The sequence below is a fragment of the Natator depressus genome, chromosome 5 (assembly GCF_965152275.1).
Source record: "Natator depressus isolate rNatDep1 chromosome 5, rNatDep2.hap1, whole genome shotgun sequence".
Classification (NCBI taxonomy): Eukaryota; Metazoa; Chordata; order Testudines; family Cheloniidae; genus Natator; species Natator depressus.
Window position 1 is genome coordinate 102,653,564 of NC_134238.1, and position 12,653 is coordinate 102,666,216.

At 42.0% G+C, this 12,653-nt stretch overlaps 1 protein-coding gene across 2 annotated transcripts in view; it reads left to right on the plus strand.

The window, feature by feature from the left end:
* Positions 1 to 12,653, plus strand: part of KDM4C (lysine demethylase 4C) — a 453,801-nt gene that overhangs the window by 319,509 nt on the left and 121,639 nt on the right. For both annotated transcript variants that reach the window (XM_074953333.1, XM_074953334.1), the window contains 2 exons: positions 4,277 to 4,332; positions 8,872 to 8,980. In XM_074953333.1, coding sequence (XP_074809434.1) covers positions 4,277 to 4,332; positions 8,872 to 8,980 — 165 coding nt within the window. The remainder of the gene's footprint in view (positions 1 to 4,276; positions 4,333 to 8,871; positions 8,981 to 12,653) is intronic.

Below are 12,653 nucleotides of genomic sequence, written 5' to 3' on the forward strand. Positions count from 1 at the left end.
ATTGTCAGCAATATGGCTAAGGTAGCTGCATAGCACTTGCCATATCAGATCACACCAGATGCATATACTCCAATAGTCCATGTGAGATTCTGTGCTGTACTGCTTAGACACACAGCATAGAACTCATAGCCCATGGTGAAGAGGAGATGAGGTGCCTTTAAGCCACCTTTGCACCCTCCCATTTATGAGCTGCTCCATGCCCCACCAATGAAATTTAGACATCTCTGGGGGGCTGTCCAAGATATGACAGCCTCTCCCCAGCTGCCTATGGGTCACATCACTGGCCAGAGTCTTTGCAATGCTATGTGCGGTAGGGACCTTCTCTCTCCAGTATGCCCGCTACACCAGGGCTTGTCCTTGGCAGACAGCCATAAGGCTGTCTTCTGCCGTCATGCACTGGGGGAATCCTCCCCTACCAGGAATTACAGTTTTTACAATCCTTTACATCACTTTGACCCTTTTACCTGGTGTAAAAGTGCTAGAGTGGAGGTGAGAGTCCCACCTTCTGTCTCTGACCATGACGGTGCTCCAGAAGAAGTTGCAAGAAACCCTATAGTAGGTAACTATGGAATAAACAGCAATAGGAGTGGTTTCTTACTAACAACTTGACAGAGAGAAATTTCTATAAGAAAAAACTGAATTTTTACCCTCTGCTGCTTGAATAATCTTTATTGTATTCATAGGAAGTTTTCAGGGCTCTGAGCCTTGCCTAGATGCAATAGCAGAATATAGTGCAGATGGTCACTTTAGGCTCTTCCTTCTAATTACAAACACTTGTCGCAGGTGAGGGACATTAAAACAAGTTTATTCTTATCCCAGCATTAATTTTTAGAACCAAGTATGAACAACAACATCGGGGATTATAAAGGAGGAGTGAAAATACTGATGGTTATTTTTCAGACAGAAAAAAGCCACTTCATTTTTAAAGCAAGAATGGAAGAAGAAATGTGCTCCTGTAAGGTTTAGAAACCATTGAACTGTGTGAGGGGTGGGGAGGAAGTGTGGGAAAGTGAGTTCATACAAATGAGCTTTTTGTCCCAAGGAGGCATCCCCTGAGCCAGATTTTCTCTTTCTTCCCCTATCTGGGGTGATTATTCTAGCTCTTCCTTTCAGTAATCCCTGCCAAACTGCTGCAGAACTGAGAATGAGTCATGAATGGGTTCCTTTAAGAAATGATGTTGTCTCTCTTCCCCTCTTATTGATCACTACAGAGGTGGGAAGATCATTGGCTTGATGGTCCTTTCATCTCTTTGGGTAACAGAGATCCATTTTGGATCTTTCCCTTTGTGCTTCTTGGCCCATTCATTTTCTCACTGACTGTGAGATATGTTTGAAGCTGCAGAGCTCAGATTTGACTGAGCCAGGATTTGGGCCTATGACTTTAATGTCTACTTGGACCAAACTTCTCTTTTCCCTCACGTTCCCTTTTCTCTGTCTTGAGATGACGCCAAGAGATAGATTCATCTGCTATTAATTTGACTTATTTACATTTTGTTTTCATGCTCTTTTAAATGGAAAGAATTTTCTGTGTGAAATTATGTTTCCTCATGGTTTTATTGTTGTCATTATTGCAAACTGTCCTGTGCCTGTTAGCTTCTTAAATGCACTCTTGTCATGTTATTTCAGTCAGCTGATAGTGAAGTGAACTAAAGTGTACAAAGCCTTAATGTTTTGGGTACTTGGCATCTAGTTTAGGAAAATCCTCACCACATCCTTTCTTGGCTCAGTAGTTCTCCACAAGTGTGTTGCTCATGATACAGTGGTATCATATGCAGGGTAAGGACGGGAATATGCTTGTTTACACAGCCTTGATATGGCCACTCTTGAGAATATATGGATTTCAGCGTCTCATTATGCTAATGACAGATAAATGAGAGAGAATCTAGAGAAGAGCAACAAACATGATAAAAGGATTAGAAGATCTGACCTTGATGAGAGGTTATGGGAATTTAACATGTACAGCTTGAGAAAAGGAGACCGAGTGGAGGATATGATAAGAGTCTACAAATATGTGAGAGGTAATAAGATAAAGGAAGAAGAGGGATTATCTCCGGTGCTTGAAGCAGCATAACAAGGAACAGTGCTTGAAATAGTAAGAATGTAGGTTAGACCAGTTCTGTTTGGCATGTGGATCTAGAAAGGCACAAAATCCCTTGGGCAGACCAGAGTTCCTCTCGCTCTGCCTGCTGCCATACAACGTAGTTGGAAGTATATGGACTAGAAACACCAGGCTTCGTCTCCATTTCTCAAAGCAGCCAGGAAATTGAAAGCCCAAGAGAGAAAGGAGAAATAGTGGGAGTGTGTCACGCGGATGGGGTGTCAGACCAGTCCAGGGAGCATAGGCTCAGAAGAAGAGCTTTGAGCTGTGGGAGAAATGAAAGGTTCTGTGTGATAGGGCCCAGTTCCAGAACGCCACTTACAACTCTAGGAGACTCCTGAGTTTGGGGCAAAATACGTGTTCTAGGAAAAGAGGTCCGTTTATTCTCAGAGAGCCAACAACCAGTACAGTCTCCTGGAAAAAATGCCTTTAGCCTTTTGGGCTACTTAATCAGAAAACAAGGCTCACAACGGTAAACAAAATAATACAGTTTGGGGCCCTCTCATGGAGGAAGCAGACCATTATTTCTCTCTTCTCTTCTAGAAGCAGCCACTTTCCGTCCAGTTTTCCCATTTACATCTGTTCCTAGTAAATGGATCAAGTTCCCATCCTTTGAACACTTGAGGGAACTACTCTGGGTTGTAAGGTTCCACTCACTGCTTGCTTCTATAAAGGGTAGTGGAATGTGGGGTAACTGTGACCTTGAGGGCACATTTTTGGGTTCCAAATGGTCCATCCAACCAACACACCCTGGATCCCCTCTGACTGTCCAGTGCAAACAAGCTACTGTGGGTAAAGCAATGAGCAGCTCCTATAATACCATCTTCCCTCCCTGCTTCCTTATATAATTGGTGATCCATAATACATGAGAACTATAAGATCAGGAGGCAGCTTCTTAGCTCAAGATTTGGATCTCTGCTCTTTCACCACACAACTCAGCTACAGAGCTCCTTGGGGAAGGGGCCATCTTTTTGTTCTGTGTTTGTACAGTGCCCAGCACAATGGGGTCCAGCTCCATGATAGGCTCATAGGTGCTACAGTAATATAAATAATCATAATAATAGTGTGCATATGTCCCAGGCCCACAGAGCTACCAGCTCTCCACCCTATGCGTCATGTAGCATGGGGAGAACAGTATTAGGAAGCAATGTAGAGAGGGGAACAAAACCCAACAATGAATAAAAAAAAATTGGGGGAGAGAAGAAGATTAGAAGACAGACAGAAAGAAAGAAAGAGAAAGGAGGAGGGCTGAAGAGAGACAGGGAATCATCAAAAAGGAGTAGGCAGAGCATTTGTACCACAGTGTGGTGTGAGGCGGTGGAGTGGGAGAGCCTATTCACCAAACTATTGCTCTCTGACCAAAAATATTTTGGGAACCACTGAAGCAGGCCTTGCCATGTACCCTGAAAATCAACAAACTTGTGCTCTGTTGGATCAAGGGGACAATACAGTTCCAGAGTCACAGGCCCCCCACTAACTTTATTATTAGCTTTCAATCAGCACTTCTCATCAGTAGAGCTCAAAGCACTTTACAAAGGAGGTCACTATCATCCCCATTTGAAAGATGGGAAACTGAGGCAAAGGGAAGTAAGTGGTTTGCCGAGGTCACTCAGCAAGAATAGAACATAGGTCTCCTGAGTCCCAATCTAGTGCTCTATCTGCTAGATCGCACTGCCTCTCACAGTGTACAGATTTGGGAATTATCGACATGAGTGACCTAGCTGACATAAGTGTCTATTATTGTGCAATCGCACGACAAAAAAGCTGGTCTCCAAAGTACACAGTTGAACCAGCTAGGTTGAAGTCTATGATTCCATAGTAATTTTTACTAATTTAATTATGTGCAATTTTAATTTGGTTTAACTTGATGGGCTCTGTATTAATTCCAGATGAAGAACTTTATATTCAAGCATTAGGGGAATGCCCTTTCATTTGACTTCTATTCAAATGATTTGTCAGTTTTTTCAAGGGTTATTCTCAAAACTCATTTTTTTGTGGCTTTTCGCTTGTTATTACATTTTTATATTTTTCTTGTGTGGCACTGTGATGTTTGTGAATGTCATGTTATAAGTCAGTCAATAATATTAATAGTTTGCAAATCCTTTAAAACATTAAATGAATAAAATTGGCATTGCTAGTAGTCAGTATAACTTACTTGTTTTTACTTTTTTTCTTTAGGAATGTTGTCTCTGCAATTTGAGAGGTGGTGCACTCAAGCAAACTACTGACAAGAAGTAAGTGATGGATACACTGAGATCAGTCTCATTAGTTTTAAACTTCATTTACATACATACTTACACAAAGAGAACTTCCAAATATAATTACTTTACAGTTTCCCCTTAAGTGGAATAGCTTAATGTCCAGGGCCCATTGAAGACAATGAATCGTGCCTCTGGCATTCTGTGAACACACTTATGTGCTTACAAATAAACATTTGTTTTATTATTTGAACATTCTTAACTATTCTAAATTCTGCTCTGCTGGTCACTGTATAAAGGAAGCAGATGAAAGCTCATTTGTCATTGTTTGCATGGGCAAGCCTTATCACACATTCAAACATATTTTCTTCTTTAGTACTGGAATTTTGTGATTACAGAAGTTAATATGGCATCTGTGAACTTTTGACAGATATAAGCATGTCATTAACAAATTAATCAATCTAAATCCTTTTAGAATGGCTCTGGATCTTGAGGTGATTTGCTTTATTGCACTTACATTTTATAATGGACTCCCAAAAAAGGTATTGTAGCTGATATCATGCCATTAATACAACTAATATTTATTTTACATAGTGATGATAAAATGAAGCACAGTGCATCAGATATTCTTGGGAGATGAAATGGAAAAAGTTGTGCTTTAATATTTGTTCATGTCCAGTTGTAGACGAATCTACTATTCATTTTGAATCTTTGCTTGGCATAATTCATGCCACATTTCGTTAGTTACACCTGACTTTTTTCAGTAAAACCCTTCTATGGTCAAAGAGTATTTAGCACAGCAATGGCCAGCCTGTGGCTCCGGAGCCACATGCGGCTCTTCAGAAGTTAATGTGCGGCTCCTTGTATAGGCACCGACTCTGGGGCTGGAGCTACGGGCGCCAACTTTGCAATGTGCTCAGGGGGTGCTCACTGCTCAACCCCTGGTTCTGCCACAGGCCCTGCCCCCACTCCACCCCTTCCCGCCCCCTCCCCATAGCCTGCAGTGCCCTCACTCTTCCCTCTCCCCCTCCCCCTCCGAGCCTTCTGCACACCACGAAACAGCTGATTGGGAGGTGTGGGGAGGGAGGGGGAAGCACTGATCGGCGGGGCTGCCAGTGGGTGGGAGGTGCTGGGAGCGGGTTGGGGAGCTGATGAGGGGGCTGCTGACATATTACTGTGGCTCTTTGGCAATGTATGTTGGTAAATCCTGGCTCCTTCTCAGGCTCAGGTTGGCCACCCCTGATCTAGCTGAATGATACAAGATCATCTAGCCCAAACTTACTTTATCCTGGCTCCAGTCCTATTCAACATTTTTATTAATGACTTGGACAGTGGAGTGGAGAGTAAGCTTATAAAATTTGCAGATGACACCAAACTGGGAGGGAGGGTTGCAACCACTTTGGAGGATTATAATTCAAAACAACCTTGACAAATAGGAGAATTGGTCTAAAATCAACAAGATGAAATTCAATAAAGACAAAGTGCAAAGTATTACTCTTAAGGAGGAAAAATCAAATGCACAACTACAACCTGGGGAATATCTGGCATCAGGGGTTCTACACTACAGACCTTACAGCACCATAGTTGTACCGCTGCAGTTTCACCGCTATCAGGTCTTCCATGTAGCTGCTCTATGCCGGTGGGAGAAGCTCTCCTGCTGGCATAATTAAACCATCCACAATGAGCGGTGGAAGCTACGGTGGCAGGAGAGCGTCTCCCACCGACATACTGCTGTCCACTCCAGCGCTTCTGTCTGTGAAACTTTTGTCGGTTGTGGGAGTGTTTTGTTCACACCCCTGACCAACAGAAGTGCTAGTGCAGACATAGCCTTAGTCTGCTGTGAAAAGTAATATTAACACACATACAAATATATCTTTTCACAGCAGACTTACTCAAGCCTGGGGGAAAATTAAGCCCTGAATGGTGAGGCGGGTAGGGAGGCAGGAGGCCAGGGGTGATGGTGGGGGATAAGCACAAGGCCAGAGCACACTGCCACTTAGCCAGGAGCCGGGGCTGGAGCCCACCTCTGTGCGGTTGGAGGACAGAGCCCAAAGCCCTGAGCCTGGAGACAGACACCAGAGCCTTGAGATGAAGCTTGAAGTCCTGTAGCTGGAGATTGCCACCCGCCACCCCAGAGCTGAAGCCTCATCCCACCATTCCCGGGCAGGTGGGGAACTCATGGGCTGGTTGCTCCTCCAGTGTTTGTCCTCTCCACAGGGGATAAGGCTCACCCCCTGCTGGAGGCCCCGAGTGAGGGGCCGCTGCTTTCTGCTCCGTCCCTCCCCACGCCGCAATCATCACCCAGGAGGCTGTGGCCAGAAGAAAAGCCCCCAGTGGCTGCATTTGAGAAACACTGGGCTAGGTGGTAGTACTGCTAAAAGTGCCCTGGGATTTGTAGTGGATCACAAATTAAATATTAGTCAACAATATAATGCAGCTGCAAAAAAGGCTAATGTAATTCTGGGATGTATTAACAGGAGTATCATGTGTCAGACATGGGGGGAGGGGGGTAATTGTCCCGCACTGGTGAGGCCTCTGTGGGAGTACTGTGTCCACTTCTGGGTACCACACTTTAGGAAAGATGATGTCAACTTGGAGAGAGTCCATAGGAGAGCAACAAGGATTTTGAAAACCTGACCCATGAGGAAAGATTAAAACTGGGCATGTTTAGTCTTGAGAAAAGAAGGCTGGCGGGGGGCAACTGATAATAGTCTTCAAAGATGTTAAGGGCTGTTCTAGAGAGGATGGTGATCCATTGTTCTACACGTCCAGTGAAGGTAGGACAAGAAGTAATGGGCTTAGTCTGCAGCAAGGGAAATTTAGGTTAGGTATTAGGAAGAACTTTCTAACTCTAAGGAGTAGTTAAGCTCTGGAACAAGCTTCCAAGGGAGGTCGTGGAATCCCCCTCTTTGGAGGTTTTTAAGAACAGTTTGGACAGTCCTGTCAGGGCTGTTCTAGGTTTTCTTGGTTCTGCCTCAGTGCAGGGGGCTGGACTAGATGACTTCTCAAGGTCCCTTCAAGCTCTACATTTCTGAGTCTTTTTCTATAATTTTAGATCTGGTTTAAACTGTCTCCCTAAATTTTCATTTATCACTTGCCTTTCTTATTAAGGTGTTGACAGGTGTAAACAGATAAATAAACCAACAAAAACCAGCAAGCAAGATGTCACCTAAATAGAATGCAACATTGTCTTTGTCTCAGGCACGAGGGAAGAAAGACAAGGTCAAGGGATGTGGTTTAATTAGGCCACAACTTTATTAACTTAATTCATCTGGGAAATATATATTGCAGTAACTCATACATTCCAGGTCATGATTCCTTCTTTAATCATTTCCACCTGATGGAGAGCTGCAGTCAGCCTCCCACCCTTGCCCAGCTGGTTCCCAGTGGATTGCTGGGACCCACCCCACTACCTTCACCTCATATCAGTGTTAAGGGGTTGGTGAAAGAGGGTTGTCTCTGTTGTACCAGACATAGGGAGCTCCAGTCCCCAGCCAAGCTGCTAAATTGTGACAACGTGAGCCGTACCTCCTGATCTACTCCACCAGGTTCCTGAGCTGCTGTGTGGAAGATGAAAAAAAACATCCTGCCCCCGCTAATCAGTCAGTGAGAGAAAAATTCTTTCCCAATCACCAAAAAGGCAACTAACTGAAGCTCACAGCAGACCAAAAAACCCCAGTCCTATGCTAATCCCCTGAGAGGGAAGGAGGCTCAAGCTAGAAGGACAGAGTTTATAAACCCTCCTCCAGCTGCTCAGAGGCCAATGGCTTACCTGCGTTCCACCAGCCTGCCCACTAGCTCAGGTGATGCTTTCTTCCCCTCTTGGCTAGCCCATCTTGGGAAATAATGCTGCTGCTTCATTCTGTTCTAACTCTGTGTCTGTTCGCCTGGCAACACAGAATCCTGACACTGTAGCTGGGTACTGTGCTTTGGTAGTTGAGTGTGAAATATGGGGGTTGATTAAAAATACCCACTTAGATCTAATTAGGGTTAATCCAAAGTGCTATAGTTTAAACTGTAAATTTTACAAAAGACATATTGCGTAGGCTATATGTACAAACATTCCTGGCCCCACTACAAAAGCTTTGCACTCTGTAAAACAAGTGAAAATACTCGAAAGGGCATTTACAATAGATCTGTGTTAACATAAGGTTTTTTCTCTAATGCTGAAACATACATTTCTGGCAAATATTTTCAAAACTAGATTGCAACACCTTATTAAAAAATGTCTTGACTAGTTTGCCTCATACATGTAAGTGGTATTGGTGTGGCATATTGTATTGCCATCACTTTTCCAGCATAATCCATTTATTTTGTTGTGCTGATCTTTCCATCTCTGAAATAAACCAATTTTTTACTGTCTAGTGCTACTTAAAATTAAATCTTAAAGATAAACACTGTCAATTGACCTTGCATTTTGACCTTTTTGTTATTGTGAAGCTCATAAAATAAAGCAAAGAAATGTAATAGGGAAGGACTAAATGGTTGATGGTTTGGTTTTATTTGAGAGGTGCACTGTTTTTAATCACATTTCTGTACAATTTTTTGGTGTTATTGACTTGCCACTTTTTGCAGGTGGGCACATGTGATGTGCGCAATCGCAATTCCAGAAGTAAGATTTGGTAATGTCACAGAGAGGACGCCAGTAGACACTAGCAGAATACCTTTGCAGAGATTAAAATTGGTGAGTAGTAAGGCTCCATACATTCCTTTCCATTTAAAAATGTGCTGGTGTTTTGAAATGTATACGAAGTCTCATCTCTGGTTAGGTACATTCACATATGTTTCAGGGTGAAATTTAAATGTCAGTTAAAAGAGAGAATTTGCCAAGGATTGGCATTTTTTTTTCACGTATAATGATCATTTAGGTATTTTAATTCTTCAGCCTAGTTCTGGGTTATAACCTTTTGTAAGAGGCCTTTGCCATAGGGTAAAGGAAGGAGAAACAATGAGCATTTGCAACCACTATCCTAATACTGCTGTGACTGCTCATTAAGGATCCTGCTGAAACTAAATAAACCAGAATATCTCAGAATTCTTATTTGTGTTGTATTTTCATGAGGGTCGTGTGTTCTCTCCCCCCGGGAGCCATTTATGAAGTTAAAATGATGAGACATGGTGGTCTCATAGTATTTTTACCATCCGGGAATTGAAGAATGTGCACAGACCAGATTGCACATTATATTGGACTAATAAATGGCTCCCTGGGGGCTTGAAAAAGCAGTGAGAAACACTAACACAAAAGCTTCAACTACAAATGCTCAAACCCATGCATAGCCCCAGATAATCCTTCCATCCAGCAGAAAGTCCCATGCGCTAGTGAGAAACATACAAAAGCATTTGTTAAATCAAAGAGAATTTTCCCTGTGGGGTTAGACCTAAATTACATAATTTATCAGACTATGTATCAATATTACACAGACTTCCTCTGACAAAAGGAAAGTGATCCCCTGTCCAGTGTAAAAGAAAAGTTTGGGAAACAACCCCATCTGTTCTCTTTATCCACACCAAATGTTATGGAAAAAATGCTTATTGATATACTTAACCTTGAGCTACCCTTTCCTTGCTGTAACATTGTGAACTATTAATTGTTCATTTTAATTCATTATGCTTTATATTTTGTAACCATTTTTAATTTTGAACTACAGCTTTAGCCATTCTTAAAATGGAGGCATGTCTGACAGTTGGTCTTTGTTCATTGAGATTTCTCAAGTCTTCATGGGCTTTATAGACTAACTCTGTAATGCATATTGAACATTTTCCTAAACCTTTGTGGCTCCCTTATACAATCTGTTATAGAGAAACTCTAAAACTCCCTATCCAATGTATGAAATATTCCCAAATGCTGTTTCAGCCTGTCCTTACTTCTAGTATATTTTTTGGAAAACCAGAAATATGGACAATGCCCTGTTGTCCTCCCCTTCCCCATTTTCCTGCATCTGAAGTCAGACTTTCTTGTTTCAATACATAGCAATGTAGCCCTATTTCATATGGGTTCTCACTGTGTGAGAGAAGGCTCTCAAAATCTCATTTTTAAGCTACAGTGACTGTTTAATTTGCTTGAGTCAGCCTCAAATTCTCATTAATCTGAATATATGAACACAGGAAGCACTGGATATGAACATAATGCTTGCATACTTTTGAGGAACCTAAACAGTCAGATATGATGACAATAACTTGGTTGGTGACACTTAATTGAGGGTTTGTTTTCTTGAGACTCTAGAAATGTTAAATTTGCCAAGTATTGTGGGGATAAATAACCCCTATATATGAAGTTCCCTCCTCTGATGGGCTGCCTGTGGCTTAAGCCACAGAAGAATAAAAAATTGCTTTGGGAGGAAGGCTTGAATTAATTTTAAATAATTGGTTAATGTGTTCACAAAGCCAAAATGTATGAACTTTTGTGAAGTTACATTACTTGCAAGTCAATAGATCATTTCTGATGATTATAGACTATCTACAGAGCCTTAAACACCTTTCTATAATCTATAAAATTATATTTCTTCTTCCATTAATTTAAGTTTGATCAAGTTTCTCAGTTTTTTTAATTGTCAAAACCTCCTTTAATATATACGCAGCTTTGAGATGCCACAAATTGCATTAAGCTGTGTGTACATTTTTGACCTCCCAGAAATTGCTTAAAGTTTTGAAACATGGTGCATACTTTCCTTAATGCTGTTCTTGAAAACAAAGGGTTTTGCATTTTTGAGTGAGATGGATGTTAAAATGAAACAACTCAACTGAATACAATGAAGATGGGAGCCAGTATATTTTATAGCTGCCATAAATGTAATATTATTTTAGACAGCCTTATTGTGAGTGAGGACTGTACTGTAATCTTGTTTTAGAGCATTAAATCATATCTTTCCCGGTCTTGGTTAATTACATTTAAATTTAATGAATGAGCATTGTTCGTACATCTAATTTGTAAAGTAGTGTATCATACTGTTCACCCTCTTGAAAGATTCTGTAATTATTTAACGTCAGTAAATTGATACATTGTTGTTACTTGAGAGGTCCGCAGTAAGGGATTTTCATGGATCTCCATCTTGGAATACCCCCTTCTGGTGTAGGGCAGCCTTTCAGGTGTGGTGGCCACCTTTGTTTTTCCCTTCTCAGGGCTCATCAAGAACACTTCTCCGACACAGACTGGAATATGCGATGGGTTATTTTATTAATATGGGTGAGATTCTGTGGCTTGCGTTGTGCAGGAGGTTGGACTAGATGATCATAATGGTCCCTTCTGACCTTAGTATCTGTGAATCTATAAAATAAAGTTCAGTACCATAGCTGAAAGGGCTCTGGCGCTGCTCCCTTCTGTGAATCCAGGATCCTCGTCTGTGTCAATTGACTTTCAGATTGGAGGGCTCTTGGACTTACCTTCAGGGTCCCTACTAAAGTTCTAAAGCTCAAATGAAAGAATAATACAAACAATGTCTACCCGTGTTGGGCTTAATGAAAGTCTCACATCCCTCTTGGTCTATTCCCAGCTCCCTGCCCCTTGTACAGGACAGTAGCTACAGGGATGCTCCCCTGGGCCTTCCTCTTGCTCCAGGGTGGTTTCTTGGCAGTGAGAGCCCCACGTCTGATCTCTCTGTACCCTTTTTTGGCCAGCTCTCCATCATGACTTACCCATCTCCCATTTACGCCCAGGTGCCTTCTTTCAGGACCTCTTGGGAGACAGCTGATGGTCATGGGTACAGAGACCTCTTCCCCCTGAAAGGGGCAGTGCCACCCTGTATCGGGGGTAGATGACAACAAAAGGAGTAAATTACTTTGAACCCCAACAATCTGTTACTGTTTTTAAAAATTATGATAATTAATTATTGCAAAGCAGCCACCATCTTCCGTACTCTGTCACTCTGGCCCATATTTTTTGTTTTTCCTGTTTGCTGACAAAACTGTTAGTTTTGAATTGTAAAGCTTTGGAAACGTACATTTTGAGGTATCTGTGCAATGCCAAGTCAAAATTTTCAGAAGGAAATGGACCTTTAGGTGATCCAGTTCTTTTATCGTGTTGACCCTTTTAGTCTAGCTAAGGGGAAGGAGTTTGATTATCAGTTCAGTCCCCGCACTCTCTCCCTACCAGTAACAATATTCAAATTGTAAAGGTGTGGTGAGTTGTGCAAAGAGTGGTCCAGGAAGCTATACATTGTGATAGGCTCTCTTTAAGTAAATAGGGTAAGGGAAGTAGTAGTATTCAACTAGCAGTGTCAATGGAGGCATGGCAAGTACAGAAATAAGATCTGGAAAAGTGTGGGCTTTCAGTAGAAGGGGTTGAAACTTTTGCAAGTTGGAAAATTTGTCAACACAGGAAAGAGTTGGAGTCCCAAAGAGGAAAGACCAAGGTAAAAAAA